General features: G+C 40.8%; 1 protein-coding gene across 1 annotated transcript; it reads left to right on the top strand.

The window, feature by feature from the left end:
* Positions 1 to 8130: 8130 nt before the first annotated feature.
* Positions 8131 to 9069, top strand: LOC129629007 (olfactory receptor 481). The gene has a single exon (XM_055548747.1). It carries the CDS (start codon positions 8131 to 8133, stop codon positions 9067 to 9069), a length of 939 nt encoding a protein of 312 aa, XP_055404722.1.
* Positions 9070 to 19316: the final 10247 nt, after the last annotated feature.

Genomic DNA, 19316 nt, shown 5'->3' with positions numbered 1-19316 from the left:
ATGAAACTATGAGCCATGCCATGTAGGGCCACCCAAAATGGACAGGTCATGATGGAGAGTTCTGACAAAATGTGCTCCAGTGGCAAAGGGAATGGCAAACCACTTCAGCTGCTGAACAGTATGAAAGGACAAAAAGATATGACCCTGAAAGATGATGTTTCCAGGTCGGTAGGTGTCCAATATGCTACAGGAAAAGAGGAGAGAAATAGCTGCAGAAGGAATGAAGAGGCTGAGACAAAGCAGAAATATGCCCAGTTGTGAATGGGTCTGGTAGTAAAAGTAAAGTCTGATGCTGTAAAGAACAATAATGCATAGGAACCTGGATTGTTAGGTCCATGAATCAAGGTAAATTGGAAGTGGTCAAACAGGAGATGGCAAGAGTGAACACTGACATTGTAGGAATCAGTGAACTAAACTGGACAGGAATGGAGTAGCCCTCACAGTCAACAAGAGTCTTAAATGCAGTACTTGGGTGCAATCTCAAAAACAACAGAATGATCTCTGTTTGTTTCCAAGGCAAGCCATTCAATATCGCAGTGATCCAAGTCTATGGCCCAATCACCAATGCTGAAGAAGCTGAAGTTGAATTGTTATATAAAACCTTCAAGACTTTCTAGACTAACATCCAAAAAAGATGTCATTTTCATCATAGGGGACTAGAATGCAAAAGTAGGAAGTTAAGAGACTTAACTTAACAGACAAGTTTGGCCTTGGAGTAAAAAATGAAGCAGGACAAAGCCTAGCAAAGTTTGCCAAGAGAACACACCCTCTTCCAACAATACAAGAGAAGACTCTACACATGGACATCACCAGATGGTCAATACTGAAATCAGACTGAATATATTCTTTGCAGCAAAAATGGAGAAGCTCTATACAATCAGCAAAAACAAGACCAGGAGCTGACTGTAGCTCAGATCATGAACTCCTTATTGCCAAGCTCAGTCTTAAATTGAAGAATGTAGGGAAAACCACTAGGCCATCAGGTATGACCTAAATCAAATCCCTTATGATTATACAGTGAAAGTGACAAATAGATTGAAGGGATTAGATCTGATAGACAGAGTGCCTAAAGACCTATGAACAGAGGTTCATAACATTGTACAGGAAGTGGTGATCAAAACCATTCCCAAGAAAAAGAAATGCAAAAATGCAAAATGGTTGTCTGAGGAGGCCTTAACAATAGCTGAAAAAAGAAGAGAAGGCAAAGGGAAAAAGGAAAGATATAGCCATCTGAACGCAGATTCCAGAAAATAGCAAGGAGAGATAAGAAAGCCTTCCTAAGTGAACAATGCAAAAGAGGGAAACAGTAGAATGGGAGAGAATAGAGATCTCTTTAAGTAAATTAGAGATATCAAGGGAATATTTCATGCAAAGATGGGCACAATAAAGGACAGAAATGGTATGGACCTAACAGAAGCAGAAGGTATTAAGAAGAGGTGGCAAGAATACACAGAACTATACAAAAAAGATCTTCATGACCCAGATAACCATGATGGTGAGATCATTCACCTAGAGCCAGACATCCTGGAATGCAAAGTGAAGTGGACCTTAGGAAGCATCACTATGAACAAAGCTAGTGGAGGTGATGAAATTCTGGTTGAGCTGTTTCAAATCCTAAAAGATAATGCTGTGAAAGAGCTGCACTCAATATGCCAGCAAATTTGGAAAACTCAACAATGGCCACAAGGCCAGAAAAGCTCAGTTTTCATTCCAGCCCCAAAGAAGTTCAATGCCAAAGAATGTTCAAACTACGGAACAATTGCACTCATTTCACTTCCTAGCAAAGTAATGCTCAAAATCCTTCAAGCTAGGCTTGAAGAGTATGTGAACTGAGAACTTACAGATGTTCAAGCTGGATTTAGAAAAGGCAGAGAAACCAGAGATCAAATTGCCAATATCCACTGGATCATCAAAAGAGCTAGAGAATTCCAGAAAAACATCTACTTCTGTTTCATTGACTATGCGAAAACCTTTGACTGTGTAGATCACAGCAAACAGTGGAAAATTCTTCAAGAGATGGGACTCCCAGACCACCTTACCTGCCTCCTGAGAAATCTATGCAGGTCGAGAGGCAACAGTTAAAACCAGATATGGAAAAACAGACTGATTCAAAATTGGGAAAGGAGTATGTCAAGGCTGTATATTGTCACCCTGCTTATTTAACTTATATGCAGGGTACATCATGCAAAATGCCAGGTGGGATAAATCATTGCTGGGAGAAATATCAATAACCTCAGATATGCAGATGACACCACCATTATGGCAGAAAACAAAGTGGAATTAAAAAGTCTCTTGATGAGGGTGAAAGAAGAGAGTGAAAAAACTGGCTTAAAACACAACATTCAAAAAAATAAGATCATAGCATCCTATTGATGCTATAGATCATAGTCATGGATCATAGTTCCATCACTTCATGGCAAATAGATGGTGAAACAATGGAAACAGTGACAGACTTTATTTTCTGGGGTCCAGAATCACTGCAGATGATGACTGCAGCCATGAAATTAAAAGATGCTCCTTGGAAGAAAAGCTATGAACCTCAGTTCAGTTCAGTTCAGTCGCTCAGTCGTGCCGGACTCTTTGCAACCCCATGAATTGCAGCACGCCAGGCCTCCCTGTCCATCACCAACTCCTGGAGTTCACTCAGACTCACGTCCATCGAGTCAGTGATGCCATCCAGCCATCTCATCCTCCGTTGTCCCCTTCTCCTTCTGCCCCCAATCCCTCCCAGCATCAGAGTCTTTTCCAATGAGTCAACTCTTCGCATGAGGTGGCCAAAGTCCTGGAGTTTCAGCTTTAGCATCTTTCCTTCCAAAGAAATCCCAGGGCTAATCTCCTTCAGAATGGAGTGGTTGGATCTCCTTGCAGTCCAAGAGACTCTCAAGAGTCTTCTCCAACACCATAGTTCAAACGCATGAATTCTTCGGCGCTCAGCCTTCTTCACAGTCCAACTCTCACATCCATACATGACCACAGGAAAAATCATAGCCTTGATTAGACGGACCTTTGTTGGCAAAGTAATGTCTCTGCCTTTGAATATGCTATCTAGGTTGGACATAACTTTCCTTCCAAGGAGTAAGCGTCTTTTAATTTCATGGCTGCAGTCACCATCTGCAGTGATTTTGGAGCCCCCAAAAATAAAGTCTGACACTGTTTCCACTGTTTCCCCATCTATTTCCCATGAAGTGATGGGACTGGATGTCATGATCTTCGTTTTTTGAATGTTGAGCTTTAAGCCAAATTTTTCACTCTCTTCTTTCACTTTCATCAAGAGACTTTTTAGTTCCTCTTCACTTTCTGCCATAAGGATGGTGTCCTTCAAATCCTGAAAGATGATGCTATTTCAAATCCTGAAAGATCATGCTGTGAAAGTGCTGTGCTCAATATGCCAGCAAACTTGGAAAACTCAGCAGCGGCCACAGGACTGGAAAAGGTCAGTTTTCATTCCAATCCCAAACAAAGGCAATGCCAAAGAATGCTCAAACTACCGCACAATTGCACTCATCTCACACACTAGTAAAGTAATGCTCAAAATTCACCAAGCCAGGCTTCAGCAATATGTGAACCGTGAACTTCCTGATGTTCAAGCTGGTTTTAGAAAAGGCAGAGGAACCAGAGATCCAATTCCCAACATCCGCTGGATCATGGAAAAAGCAAGAGAGTTCCAGAAAAACATCTATATGCAGATGACCAACCTAGACAGCATTAAAAAAAAAGAGACATTACTTTGCCAAAGAAGGTCCATATCATCAAAGATATGGTTTTTCCAATAGTCATATACAGATGTGAAAGCTAGAGAATAAAAAAGGCTGAATGCCAAGGAATTGGTGCCTTTGAACTCTGGTGCTGCAGAAGACTCTTAAGATTCAGTTGGACAGCAAGGAGATCAAACCAGTCAATCCTAAAGCAAATCAACCCTGAATATTCATTGAAAGGGCTTATGCTGAAGCTGAAGCGCCAATACTTGGGCCACCTGGTGTGAACAGCTGACTCATTGGAAAACACTCTGGTGCCGGGAAGGATTGAAGGCAGAGGGAGAAGGGGACGACAGAGGATGAGACGGTTGGATGGCATCACCAACTTGATGGACATGAGTTTGAGCAAACTCCAGGAGATGGTGAAGGACATGGAAGCCTGGTGTGCTGCAGTCCATAGGGTTGCAAACAGTAGGACACTACTGAGTGACTTAACAAGAACAACAATATTCCCAACACTGCATCATCAAAGAGGGATACAAAAATAATTAGCCAAAGACATTGCATTGTCACTTTAGGGACAGAGTAAGGTCTTCAACTATAATGGATATTAATCAAGTGATGTGAACAAAATATTAGGAGGAAGGCAGGGGTGAAGGGAATTTAATTCTTCCAGATGTCATCTGGAAGGTTTTTGTATCTTTTATCAGCCATAGTTGGGCTTTCTTAATGCCTAATGGAGGTATGTCTTTCTAGGACAGATGGAACCTTGCTGCATGTCCATTTCCTAACTTGTTGGAGTAGAGGTGTTTGAGCTGTTAGAGCCTCCTAATGTAGGTTATCAGGCTTACCTTTGTTCTGAAGGTTATTGATCTATAAGTTTCTTCAAGCCCCAAATCAAAGGAACCTGATCTTCAAGCTAGAGAATGTTCAGCTATATGGCCATGATCTAAGAACACAGCCAGAATCAACTGTGGCCATGTATCCTGGACAACCTGCTAGTCAGTGTGGCAGCTGTGATAAGAAAATGTGGCAGAGTGATAAGAAAAATGTTAGTGTGAACTTCATTTTCTATTAGAAAGCACACGTGTTGGTAGGTCAATGGGGAGAGAGAAGACTTTGCATGTGAGCAATGTCTACTGCCAGGAGAAGGAAATGGCAACCCATTCCAGTATTCTTGCCTGGAGAATCCTGTGGACAGAGGACCCTGGAGGGCTGCTGTCCATAGGGGTGCACAGAGTCAGACACGACTGAAGCGACTTAGCAGCAGCAGCAGTGTCTACTGCCAACAAGCCTGGTGTGTATCTCAAGTGCCCTAGTATAAACCTATAATACATGTGGAAAACTCATATGATTTTTAAAAATGTGTGTCAATTTTTATGTTGATAACAATATTCCAATTCCATTAGATGTATGTTTGTAAACTAAATTGTACTAACAAACCCAAATTATCTCTAAACACAGGTGGTATGAAAATCTGGACCACTGAATATAGCCGCATTTCAGAACCACAAATTGTCATAACCGTATTAGTCATGTTGATCTAATAATCAACTTCAAGGATAGTAAAATGTTATGTTTTTCAATTTAATGAAATCAAAATTTTCTTTTTTTCCATTTAACCAAAAAATAAATAGAATCTGAAGGTATTGAGAAAATATTTTATTCATACATTTTTACATAATTATGTTTACACAATATTTCTCTGTCCCAGTAGATATATACCTATAATTTCTCTATCCCAATGGATTCTCAAAGTAGATTTCCAAAAGAAGTGAAGTAATTAATTAGTAATTACAAGTGGCATAGGTGATTTGGGCCTTATCCCAAATGACACCAACCTCACCTAAATATGCCTTGCTGTACAGCAACAGATCCTTGAAGACTATCTCTAGGGTTGCAGTGGATGTATCACTAGTGCATACTTGTTCCTTTTTAAGAACACAGAAATATTTGATTCTCTTCTATGTATCAGAAATTACAAGTTATTTATTTCAGGTCAATTATTAGTAATTGAGCATTTATTTGTTGTATAAACAGTGCTATGAATAATCACCAATATCATGTGGTTTAACCTAAGAATCTCATGAGGTATGTATTATTTTCTCATTTTCACAAGTAAGGAAACAGAAGAGCAAACATTTCTTATAACTTGCCTATGATTTAATAGATAGAGGTGGAGCTAGAAACAAATCCTAGGTCTGCATGGCTCCAAAGTCCATGGTATTCTGCATGTCACTTTGCCTTCCACACTGGCACTCATATCTAACTTTCAAAACGTTTGTGTCTTTCATACATCTATTTTCTTTAAACATATACAATTCACTTCAGGTTTGGGTCTTTGTCTAGTTAAATGGCCAGAATTTGATCATTCATTTACATAATCCTTCCCTGGTGGTTCAGTCAAGAATCTGCCTGCAATGTGGGAGACCCAGATTTGACTCCTGGATTGGGAAGATCCCCTGGAGAAGGGAATTGGTACCCACTCCACTTTCATGCATTGGAGAAGGAAATGGCAACCCACTCCAGTGTTCTTGCCTGGAGAATCCCAGGGACAGGGGAGCCTGGTGGGCTGCCGTCTATGGGGTCGCACAGAGTCGGACACGTCTGAAGCAACTTTGCAGCAGCAGCAGCAGCAGCCGGTATTCTTGTCTAGAGAATTTCATGGACAGAGGAACCTGGTGGGCTACAGTTCATGGAGTTGCAAAGAGTCAGGTGCAACTGAGCAATCAACACTTCACGTGTACGTAATCTTGGTACTACTCATACTATAACATGTCATTGTCATGATTCACATGTAACACTGAGTAAAATGTTTGTGGTTGCTGATGGTATGTATATACGTTTTCTTGTTTTTGTTCAGTTGTTACGTTGTCTGACTCTGTGACCCTATGGACCACAGCACTCCAGGTTTCCCTGTCCTTCACTATCTCCCAGAATTTGCTCAAACTCATGTCCATTAAGTTGTTGATGCCATCCAATCATCTCATCCTCTCTCACCCCCTTCTCCTCCTGCCTTCAATCTTTCCCAGCATCATGATCTTTTCCAATGAGTCAGCTCTTTACATCAGGTGGGCAAAATATTGAAGCTGGAGCTTCAGCATCAGTCCTTTCAATGAATATTCAGGACTGATTTCCTTTAGGATTGACTGGTTTGATCTCCTTTCAGTGCAAGGGACTCTCAGTCTTCTCCAGCACCACAGTTCTAAAGCATCAGTTCTTTGGCTCTCAACCTTCTTTATGGTCCAACTCTCACATCCATAGATGACTACTGGAAAAATCATAGCTTTCACTATATGGACCTTTGTAAGCAAATTTATGTCTCTGCTTTTTAATACACTGTCTAGGTTTATCATAGCTTATATGTTTTCTTAATCCTTGAGATAGAGGTTCTTTAAAAAATAAATTATTAATAAGAGTATGTTGATCATTAAATTAGAGGAGTCATGGAAATGACTGAAGGTAATTAATACATTCTCACCTGCCCTTGATCTGTGTGATATATTTTGAACTAAGGGAGCAATATTCTGAAGTGCTAATCTTTCAGTCCAGTTTCCTAGCTTTCTTCACTTTGTCTCTACCTCCCTAACTACCCTTTCCTCTCATCCTCATCATATGCCCCTGCTTCTTATTTCTCTGTAGTTGCTTAACAGAACTGAAGAAACCAAAACATAACTAATCCAAGTTCCCAAATCTTTCAGTTTTCTTGCATTTAATCCTTGCCCATAAAAAAAGTCTAGATAAAAATATCTAGACTCTTCACGTTGCTTCATACAGTCCCATAAGTATAAAAAGGTATGGTATAGAAGTTAAGTCCTGGATGATTTTGCAAAACATCCAGGCGGTTTTGCTCACAACAGTAAAAGTTCTACTTCCATTTTTCATCTTGAACATGGACACCTTTTAGCCCTTGCTATCAAATTTTTTTTTATTCCAGGAAAAAGGTCAAGTAAGAAAGAGATGTCAAAGTTAATATCGTATTTTTTGGCCTGATCAGTGGTTAAACAGAGACAGCATTTACTAAGACAGAGATTACTGACTAGAGGTATATTTGGGATGGGGCTGAAATATCAAGATCTGCTCTTTCTATAAACATTCATGTTATTTACAGTTCATGTTATTGCAATCAATATTGCTATAAGCATTCCTTTGCATATCTCCCTTGCACACAGGTAAGACTTATTCCATGGTATACACATAGGAATAAAATATCTGACTCCTAAGGTAACTGAGGCTTCAATTTTAATATTTGCATCGAAACTGAAAAGAAAGCTTATGTGCACAAAGTACTCTGTAAATAAGGCAAATTTATCATTTGAAATATGTATAAGATTATATTTAGGTTATGCTTAGGTATGCATATAAAATGTAGGGTCATTCCAGTCAATTTAATCTCCTCTGGTTCTGATTTCAATAGGCACTGTTAAATAAATAGATGGAGGCTGCAAACCGTACAACATTGACAGAGTTCATTATTTTGGGATTAACGGATAATGTGACACTATGTGCCATCTTCTTTGTGATTTTTCTAGGAGTTTACATAGTTACCATAGTGGGAAACATCAGCATAATCATCTTAATCCGAAGTAGCCCACAGCTTCACACGCCTATGTACCTTTTCCTTAGCCATTTAGCCTTTGTGGACATTGGGTATTCCACATCAGTTACACCGATTATGCTGATGAGTTTCTTAAAAGAGAGAACTGCCATCCCAATCACTGGTTGTATAGTCCAGCTTGCCTCTGATGTTGCCTTTGGGACTACCGAGTGCTTCCTGCTGGCCACCATGGCCTATGATCGCTACGTGGCCATTTGTTCTCCCCTGCTCTACTCCACCCAGATGTCCCCAGTGGTCTGCTTCTTCCTGTTGGGGGCCTCCTACTTGGGTGGTTGTATGAATGCTTCATCATTTACTGCCTGTTTGATGAATCTCTCCTTCTGTGGACCAAATAAAATCAATCATTTTTTCTGTGACCTCTTCCCACTCTTGAAGCTTTCTTGTGGCCATGTTTATATTGCTGAGATATCTCCAGCCATCTCCTCAGCATCAGTCCTCATCAGCACACTGTTTACCATAATTGTGTCCTACAGCTACATCCTCCACTCAATCCTGAAGATGCACTCCACTGAGGGGAGGAAGAAGGCCTTCTCGACCTGCACCTCCCACCTCACTGCAGTCACTTTGTTTTATGGGACAGTTTTATTTGTTTATGTGATGCCCAAATCAAACTATTCAGCTGATCAGGTCAAAGTGGCATCTGTAATCTACACGGTGGTGGTCCCCATGTTGAACCCACTCATCTACAGTCTGAGGAACAAGGAGGTGAAAGAGGCTATGAGAAAACTAGTGGCCAGAGTACACTGGTTTTTCTGAATTAAATCAGATATAAAACTATACATAACAAACTATTCATTTGGGGGATATTTTTGCTGGATATTTTTATTGATACTTATCATGACTGAGTGACTAACATACATACACATACATACATCACTAACTTTATTGCTTTTATAGTGATAAGCTTCTGTAAATATAAAAGACCATGTATAAAGTTAAGTGTATCACTAAAATGTGTGTTTGCTTCAGTTCAGTTCAGTCGCTCAGTCGTGTCCGACTCTTTGTGACCCCACGAATTGCAGCATGCCAGGCCTCCCTGTCCATCACCAACTCCCAGAGTTCACTCAACTCATGTACATCGAGTCGGTGATGCCATCCAGCCATCTCATCCTCTGTCGTCCCTTTTCCTCCTGCCCCCAATCCCTCCCAGCATCAGAGTCTTTTCCAATGAGTCAACTCTTTGCATTTTTGGCCAAAGTACTGGAGTTTCAGCGTTAGCATTATTCCTTCCAAAGAACACCCAGGACTGATCTCCTTTAGAATGGACTGGTTGGATGTCCTTGCAGTCCAAGGGACTCTCAAGAGTCTTCTCCAACACCACAGTTTAAAAGCATCAATTCTTCGGTGCTCAGCTTTCTTCACAGGCCAACTCTCACAACTATATGTGACCACTGGAAAAACCATAGCCTTGACTAGACAGACCTTGGCAAAGTAATGTCTCTGCTTTTGAATATGCTATCTAGGTTGGTCATAACTTTCTTTCCAAGGAGTAAGCGTCTTTTAATTTCATAGCTGTACTCACCATTTGCAGTGATTTTGGAGCCCCCAAAAATAAGGTCTGACACTGTTTCCACTTTTTCCCCATCTATTTACCATGAAGTGATGGGACCAGCAAATTTGGAAAACTCAGCAGTGGCCACAGGACTGGAAAAGGTCAGTTTTCATTCCAATCCCAAAGAAAGACAATGCCAAAGAATGCTCAAACTACCGCACAATTGCACTCATCTCACACGCTAGTAAAGTAATGCTCAAAATTCTCCAAGCTAGGCTTCAGCAATATGTGAACTGTGAACTTCCTGATGTTCAAGCTGGTTTTAGAAAAGGCAGAGGAACCACAGATCAAATTGCCAACATCTGCTGGATCATAGAAAAAGCAAGAGAGTTCCAGAAAAACATCTATTTCTGCTTTATTGACTATGCCAAAGCCTTGGACTGTGTGGATCACAATAAACTGTGGGAAATTCTTCAAGAGATGGGAATACCAGACCACCTGATCTGCCTCTTGAGAAATTTGTATGCAGGTCAGGAAGCAACAGTTAGAACTGGACATGGAACAACAGACTGGTTCCAAATAGGAAAAGGAGTTCGTCAAGGCTGTATATTGTCACCCTGTTTATTTAACTTATATGCAGAGTACATCATGAGAAACGCTGGACTGGAAGAAACATAAGCTGGAATCAAGATTGCTGGGAGAAATATCAGTAACCTCAGATATGCAGATGACACCACCCTTATGGCAGAAAGTAAAGAGGAACTCAAAAGCCTCTTGATGAAAGTCAAAGTGGAGAGTGAAAAAGTTGGCTTAAAGCTCAACATTCAGAAAATGAAGATCATGGAATGTGGTCCCACCACTTCATGGGAAATAGATGGCAAAAGAGTGGAAACAGTGTCAGACTTTATTTTTCTGGGCTCCAAAATCACTAAGGATGGTGACTGCAGCCATGAAATTAAAAGACGCTCACTCCTTGGAAAGAAAGTTATGACCAACCTAGATAGCATATTCAAAAGCAGAGACATTATTTTGCCAACAAAGGTCTGTCTAGTCAAGGCTATGGTTTTTCCAGTGGTCACGTATAGATGCGAGAGTTGGCCTGTGAAGAAAGCTGAGCACCGAAGAATTGATGCTTTTAAACTGTGGTGTTGGAGAAGACCCTTGAGAGTCCCTTGGACTGCAGGGAGATCCAACCAGTCCATTCTGAAGGAGATCAGCCCTGGGATTTCTTTGGAAGGAATGATGCTAAAGCCGAAACTCCAATACTTTGGCCACCTCATGTGAAGAGTTGATTCACTGGAAAAGACCCTGATGCTGGGAGGGATTGGGGGCAGGAGGAGAAGGGGACAGCAGAGGATGAGATGGCTGGATGGCATCACTGACTCGATGGACGTGAGTCTGAGTGAACTCCGGGAGTTGGTGATGGACAGGGAGGCCTGATGTGCTGGGATTCATGGGGTCACAAAGAGTCAGACATGACTGAGCTACTGATCTGATCCGATCTGATGGGACCAGATGCCATGGTCTTCGTTTTCTGAATGTGGAGCTTTAAGCCAATTTTTTCACTCTCCACTTTCACTTTCATCAAGAGGCTTTTTGGTTCCTCTTCACTTTCTGCCATAAGGGTGGTGTCATCTGCATATCTGAGGTTATTGATATTTCTCCTGGCAATCTTGATTCCAGCTTGTGCTTCTTCCAGCCCAGCATTTCTCATGATGTACTCTGCATATAAGTTAAATAAGCAACGTGACAATATACAGCCTTGACATACTCCTTTTCCTATTTGGAACCAGTCTGTTGTTCCATGTCCAGTTCTAACTGTTGCTTCCTGACCTGCATACAGATTTCTCAAGAGGCAGATCAGGTGGTCTGGTATTCCCATCTCTTGAAGAATTTCCCACAGTTTATTGTGATCCACACAGTCCAAGGCTTTGGCATAGTCAATAAAGCAGAAATAGACATTTTTCTGGAACTCTCTTGCTTTTTCCATGATCCAGCAGATGTTGGCAATTTGATCTCTGGTTCCTCTGCCTTTTCTAAAACCAGCTGGAACATCTGGAAGTTCACGGTTCGCCTATTGGAGAATTTTGAGCATTACTTTACTAGCATGTGAAATGAGTGCAATTGTGTGGTAGTTTGAGCATTCTTTGGCATTGTCTTTCTTTGGGACTGGAATGAAAACTGACCTTTTCCAGTCCTGTGGCCACTGCTGAGTTTTCCAAATTTGCTGGCATATTGAGTGCAGCACTTTCACAGCATCATCATTTAGGATTTGAAATAGCTCCACTGGAATTCCATCACATCCACTAGCTTTTTTCATAGTGATGCTTTCTAAGGCCCACTTGACTTCACATTCCACGATGTCTGGCTCTAGGTGAGTGATCACACCATCGTGATTATCTGGGTCGTGAAGATCTATTTTGTACAGTTCTTCTGTGTATTCTTGCCACCTCTTCTCAATATCTTCTGCTTTTGTTAGGTCCATACCATTTCTGTCCTTTATTGAGCCCATCTTTGCATGAAATGTTCCCTTGGTATCTCTAATTTTCTTGAAGAGATCTCTAGTTTTTCCCATTCTGTTGTTTTCCTCTATTTCTTTGCAATGATCGCTGAAGAAGGCTTTCTTATCTCTCCTTGCTATTCTTTGGAACTCTGCATTAAGATGTTTATATCTTTCCTTTTTTCCTTTGCCTTTCGCTTCTCTTCTTTTCACAGCTATTTGTGTTTGCTTTGTTAAAACTAAATATGGAATCTTCAAGCTGAGAACACCTTTGAAAAATAATTTCTATTTAAAATCCCCCTTGCCAATTATATAATCCTATTTAAATCTAGAGAGGCCTCAATGATCAAATTTAATTGTATACCATCTTGTAAAATATCATTTGGAAAAGAAACTTCTCATCAACAGCATGTAATAGACAATAATATTGACAAGTCAGCAGTTCAGGGTACACCCTTAAAGGTACTGCCCTGCCTTGGTAAAGGAATAATTCAACTTTTGGAAACATTGTTAGTGTCTCAGAAAAGCTTTTGTTTATTTTTACTTTACTTGAGCCAGAGAAAAGATCATGAATCCTCTGTTTGACAATTAAGAAATCCAACCTAGACAGCACAGAAGAAACTCTATAAATTTCAGCTGACTCCTCTCACAGCCCGTCTTAGCAGATGGCTACTAGAGTGAGATTTTGGACACTGACATTTCCTTGGAGTGGGAGACTGGGTTGTTGGGACTTTAACAACAGCTGATAGATAGGAGATATGAAATCATGGTTTAGGCAAAGAATATCTGCCACCTATTTTGTACCATTACTTAAGGAGTTGTCCACTGTCACTACTTCCATTGCCTTTTTCCAAAGTGCTTATGATCTAGTTTGGTTATGGTAGCTGCCTCTGAACCAATTCCCTTCCTCCTATATACCTTTCATGATGATTATGATTAATATTTTAGCTAATGTATTTTATTTATAGCATATTAATAATGTCAGACAAATTCTATGTGGCAGTGTCCCTATCTCCGAATACAACCTTCCTTGGAGGATCAACGAACTTCTTCACTGGCCTATTCTCCAAGACTCTCAAACAGTGTTCCCTCACTGACATCTTTGCAAAACTGTTTATTCTCCTATGTTCCTTCCTCAATAAATGATAATGATAAATCTTTCTGAAGTTTAGTACTCCAACAAATTTGGGGTGATCCTCACTGCACACCCATCAAAATGGTCAGCTCCCCCCTCCATCCCTTTTCTTCTACGCATCACACATTGACCTCTTCCTATCTAAGTTTCTTTGGGTAGACCCTTAAACACTCCCTGATAGATTATGATAAATCCATGCAGAGATTGCTTCCTTCACTTTTCCACTCTAAGGGAATTCAAACACTGCAGTCATCCAGATGTAGGGAGTGAGGTGTGGCAATGCTACAGTCTTTATTGGAGAGGATATACGTTGATATTCATCTTCTCCCCTGAAATTATAAATCAGCTAAGGAAATGACAAAAAGAGAAGATATATGGGAAAGCAAAATATTACCTGTATGAATCAAAGAGTTGTATTAGAGAATGGGGTACATATGTATGAACACATATATTTTTGTGTCCTGAATCCCAGAATTTGACTCTCTTTCCTTCTCTGTCACTGGCAGTAATGGAAACAGACCTCCCCAATGAGTTTAGGCCTTTACCCATCAGCTATGGCATGACCAAGAGCAGTCAAGAACACTGAAGCCAGGCTCAGTCGCAAGAGAAAGGGTGAAGAAGGAGTGCTGAGATGGTTATGGGTTGAACTGTGTCCCTCCAAAATTCATATGTTGAATTCTAGCCACCAGTACCTCAGAATATAATCTTGAGTGGGAACAAGGTTCTTCCAGATGTAATTAAGATGAAGTCATATTGGAGCAGGCTGGGCCTCTAATCCAATATGACTGTTATCTTTCTTTTAAAAAGAACAATTTGGACACAGATAACAGACAGAAAGAACATCATGTGGAGATAAAGGCAGAAATATGGGTATGCTTCTACAAGTTAAGAAACTTCAGCGATTGCCAGCAAACCACCAGAAGCTAAGCATGAAGCACAGAGCAGATCCCCCAGTGCTTGGAAGAAACCAACTCTCCTGTCACAGTCATCTTGGACTTCTAGCTTCCAGAATTGTGAGACAATATGTTTATGTTGCTTAGTCATTTCAGTCACTCAGTCATGGCCGACTCTTTGCAACCCCATGGACTGCAACACCAGGCCTCCCTGTCCATCACCAACTCCCGGAGCTTGCTCAAACTCATGTCCATCGAGTTGGTGATGCCATCCAACCGTCTCATCCTCTGTTGTTCCCTTCTCCTGGCTTCAGTCTTTCCCAGAATCCTGGTCTTTGCCAACGAGCCTTAATTCTGTTAAGAATTAAATCTTAATTTTGTTGCTTAAGATAGCTCATTTATTGTATTTTGGTACCACTGCCCTTACAAATGAATACAATCGCATATCTAGTTTTCTGTTCAAAACCTACCATCAGCTAATTTATTCCTAGAGGAAGAAGAAGCAAAGGCTTAGATGTCAGGAGTGTTATGCTAGTGATGCCTCTCCAAAAGTGGGGGAAAGTATATCAGGAATGGTAAAAAGTGTCTTTCCTAAACAGTGTGCCCAAAACTAAGAGTCAAGGACACCCTTGTGGGAACAATAAAAAAATCCTCTGCATAATTTTTTTGGGGAAGTTTCCTACTTATTATGGGTTGTAGATTGTTACATATTAATAAAAGGCAGGATTTGAACTTGGAGAAACTGTAAAAGATCCTGAATTGTTCTGATATTTAAAGACAGTCTATATAAATTTCAGGAAGATGTTCGTCTGATGTGGATTAGAATTTATGAAATTACTGACATTTCTGAGACTCAACAAACACTTATCTGTAGTGGAGTGTTGGAGAAGACTGGAAGCAAAAGGGCAAGAGATAATTCCTTAGGGGTGAGGAAATCATTGTATATTGTGACTCAGTTGGTGGTTTCAAAAGTGTATACATTTGCCAAAAGTCATCAACCTGTATACCTAAATTGTGCATATGTAAATTATACTTCAATAAAGTTGCTATTTTAGGTTCTACAAGAGGATATTCTTTCTTTTTTCTGTTTTAATCTGAGGCCATAGAAGTGGTAAGACAGTATCATTATCTACCTACCCATGTAGGTCAATTGAGTTTCTTAATTATTTCTCAAAGCTATTCCCTCATCTAGGGTACCTCCTCTGCTGCTGCTCCTGCTAAGTTGCTTCAGTCGTGTCCGACTCTGTGCGACCCCATAGATGGCAGCCCACCAGGCTTCCCCATCCCTGGGACTCTCCAGGCAAGAACACTGGAGTGGGTTGCCATTTCCTCCTCCAATGCATGAAAGTGAAAAGTGAAAGTGAAGTCGCTCAGTTGTGTCCAACTCTAGTGACCCCATGGACTGCAGCCCACCAGGCTCCTCCAGCCATGGGATTTTCTAGGCAAAAGTACTGGAGTGGGGTGCCATTGCCTTCTCCGGTACCTCCTCTAGGTTCCTATATATTTATTCTTTTGGTGTCCTTCACTCCTTTCTTTAAACCTTACATTAGTTTTACTACTGCTTTTAAAAAACCATTTTTTCTCTTTTAAGGCAAGTTTGCTGGTGATGAATTTTAGTAGATTTTTAAAAATTATAAAATGATCTTTATTGAACCCTCATTTTTGAGAGAGATTTCTATTTTAGGTAGAATTCTAGGTCAGTTCAACTCAGTTGCTCAGTCATGTCCGACTCTTCGTCACCCCATGGACTGCAACACGCCATGCCTTCCTGTCTATCACCAACTTCCAGAGTTTACTCAAACTCATGCGCATCAAGTTGGTGATGTCATCCAACCATCTCATCCTCTGTCGTCCCCTTCTCCTCCTGCCTTCAATCTTTCCCAGCATCAGAGTCTTTTCCAAAGAGTCAACTCTTTGCATGAGGTGGCCAAAGTACTGGAGTTTCAGCTTCAGCATCATTCCTTCCAAAGAACACCCAGGGCTGATATCCTTCAGAATGGACTGGTTGGATCTCCTTGCAGTCCAAGGGACTCTCATGAGTCTTCTCCAACACCACAGCTCAAAATCATCAGTTCTTCAGTGCACAGCTTTCTTTATAGTCCAACTCTCACGTCCATACATGACCACTGGAAAAACCATAGCTTTGACTAGATGGACCTTTGTTGGCAAAGTAATGTTTCTGCTTTTTAATACCCTGTCTAGGTTTGTCATAGCTTTTCTTCCAAGGAGCAAGCGTCTTTTAATTTCATGGCCACAGTCACCATTTGCAGTGATTTTGGAGCCACCCAAAAATAAAATACAATAAAATAAAAACACTGTTTCCACTGTTTCCCCATCTATTTGCCATGAAGTGATAGGACCAGATGCCATGATCTTAGTTTTCTTAATGTTGAGTTTTAAGCCAACTTTTTCACTCTGCTCTTTCACTTTCATCAAGAGGCTCTTTAGTTCTTCACTTTCTGTCATAAGGGTGGTGTCATCTGCATAACTGAGGTTATTGATATTTTTCCCGGCAATCTTGATTCCAGCTTGTGCTTCATCCAGCCCAGTGTTGCTCGTGGTGTACTATGCATAGAAGTTAAATAAGCAGGGTGACAATATACAGCCTTGCTGCTGCTGCTGCTGCTAAGTCGCTTCAGTCGTGTCCAACTCTGTGCGACCCCACAGATGGCAGCCCACCAGGCTCCCCTGTCCCTGGGATTCTCAAGGCAAGAATACTGGAGTGGGATGCCATTTCCTCCTCCAATGCATGAAAGTGAAAAGTGAAAGTGAAGTCGCTCAGTCGTGTCCGACTCTTAGCGACCCCGTGGACTGCAGCCCACCATGCTCCTCCGTCCATGGGATTTTCCAGGCAAGAGTACTGGAGTGGGGTGCCATTGCCTTGACATATTCCTTTCCCGATTTGGAACCAGTCTATTGGTCCATGTCCAGTTCTAATTTTTGCTTCCTGACCTGCACACAGATTTCTCAGGAGCCATTTCTCAAGGTGGTCGGGTATTCCCATCTCTTGAAGAATTTTCCAGAGTCTGTTGTGATCCACACAGTCAAAGGCTTTAGCATAGTCAATAAAGCAGAAATAGATGTTTTTCTGGAACTCTTGCTTTTTCAATGATCCAACGGATGTTGGCAATTTGATCTCTGGTTCCTCTGCCTTTTCTAAATCCAGCTTGAACATCTGGAAGTGCATAGTTCACATACTGTTGAACCCTGGCTTGGAGAATATTGAGCATTACTTTACTAGTGTGTGAGATGAGTGCAATTGTGTGGTAGTTTGAACATTCTTTGGAATTGCCTTTCTTTGGGATTGGAATGAAAACTGACTTTTTCCAGTTCTTCTGGCCACGGTTGAGTTTTCCAAATTTGCTGGCATACTGAGTGCAGCACTTTCACAGCATCATCTTTTAGGATTTGAAATAGCTCAACTGGAATTCGATCACCTCTGCCAGCTTTGTTTGTAGTGATGCTTCTTAAGGCTCACTTGACCTCGTATTCCAGGATGTCTGGCTCTAGGTGAGTAATCACACCAGTGTGATTATCTGGGTCATGAAGATCTTTTTTGTATAGTTCTTTTGTGTATTCTTGTCACCTCTTCTTAATAGCTTCTGCTTCTGTTCAGTCCATATTATTTCTGTCCTTTATTGAGCCCATCTTTGCATGGAATGTTCCCTTGGTATATCTAATTTTCTTGAAGAGATGTCTAGTCTTTCCAATTCTATTGTTTTCCTCTATTTTTTGCACTGATCACTGAGGAAGGCTTTCTTATCTCTCCTTGCTATTCTTTGGAACTCTGCATTCAAATGGGTGTATCTTTCCTTTTCTCCTTTGCATTTTGCTTCTCTTCTTTTCACAGCTATATGTAAGGCCTCCTCAGACAGCCATTTTGCTTTTTTGCATTTCTTTTTTTGGGGATGGTCTTGATCCCTGTCTCCTGTACAATGTCACAAACCTCCATCCATATTTCATCAGGCACTCTATCAGATCTAGTCTCTTAAATCAATGTCTTACTTCCACTGTATAACCATACGGGATTTGATTTAGGTCATACCTGAATGGTCTGGTGGTTTTTCTGACTTTCTTCGATTTAAGTCTGAATTTGGCAATAAGGAGTTCATGATCTGAGCCACAGTCAGCTCTTGGTCTTGTTTTTGCTGACTGAATAGAGCTTCTCCATCTTTGGCTGCAAAGAATATAATCAATCTGATTTTGGTGTTGACCATCTGGTGATGTCCGTGTGTAGAGTCTTCTCTTGTGTCGTTGGGACAGGGTGTTTGCTATGACCAGTGCGTTCTCTTGGCAAAACCCTATTAGCCTTTGCCGTGCTTCATTCTGTATGCTAAGGCCAAATTGGCCTGTTACTCCAGGTGTTTTTTGACTTCCTACTTTTGCATTCCAGTTCCCTATAATGAAAAGGACATCTTTTTGGGGTGTTAGTTCTAAAAGGTCTTGTAAGTCTTCATAGAACCATTCAACCTCAGCTTCTTTAGCATTACTGGTTGGGGCATAGACTTGGATTACCATGATGTTGAATTGTTTGCATTGGAAATGAACAGAGATCATTCTGTCATTTTGGGGATTGCATCCAAGTACTGCATTTCGGTCTCTTTTGTTGACTATAATGGCTACTCTATTTCTTCTAAGGAACTCCAGTTCTTCTAAGAACTCCATTTCTACTTAACACCATACACAAAGATAAACCCTAAATGGATTAAAGATCTAAATTTGAGATCAGAAATTATAAAACTCTTAGAGAAAAACATAGGCAGAACAGCCTATGATGTAAATCATCACAAGATCCTCTATGACTTATCTAGAAAGATGGTACTGATAAGATGGCACTGATGAACCTACTTGTAGGGCAATAATGGACACACAGACATAGAGAACAGATTTATGGACATGGTGGAGGAGAGAGGAAGGAGAGGGTGGGATGTATGGTGAGAGTAACATGTAAATGTATACATAACCATACATAAAAACAGATAG

The sequence above is a fragment of the Bubalus kerabau genome, chromosome 15 (genome assembly GCF_029407905.1).
Source record: "Bubalus kerabau isolate K-KA32 ecotype Philippines breed swamp buffalo chromosome 15, PCC_UOA_SB_1v2, whole genome shotgun sequence".
NCBI classification, from domain to species: domain Eukaryota; kingdom Metazoa; phylum Chordata; class Mammalia; order Artiodactyla; family Bovidae; genus Bubalus; species Bubalus kerabau.
Note: the sequence above shows the minus strand (reverse complement) of the source record. Positions and strands in the feature narration are given on the sequence as shown.

What these genes read in the sequence shown, in the direction of transcription:
- LOC129629007 (XM_055548747.1), top strand. Translation starts at nt 8,131, where the DNA reads ATGGAGGCTGCAAACCGTACAACATTGACAGAGTTCATTATTTTGGGA.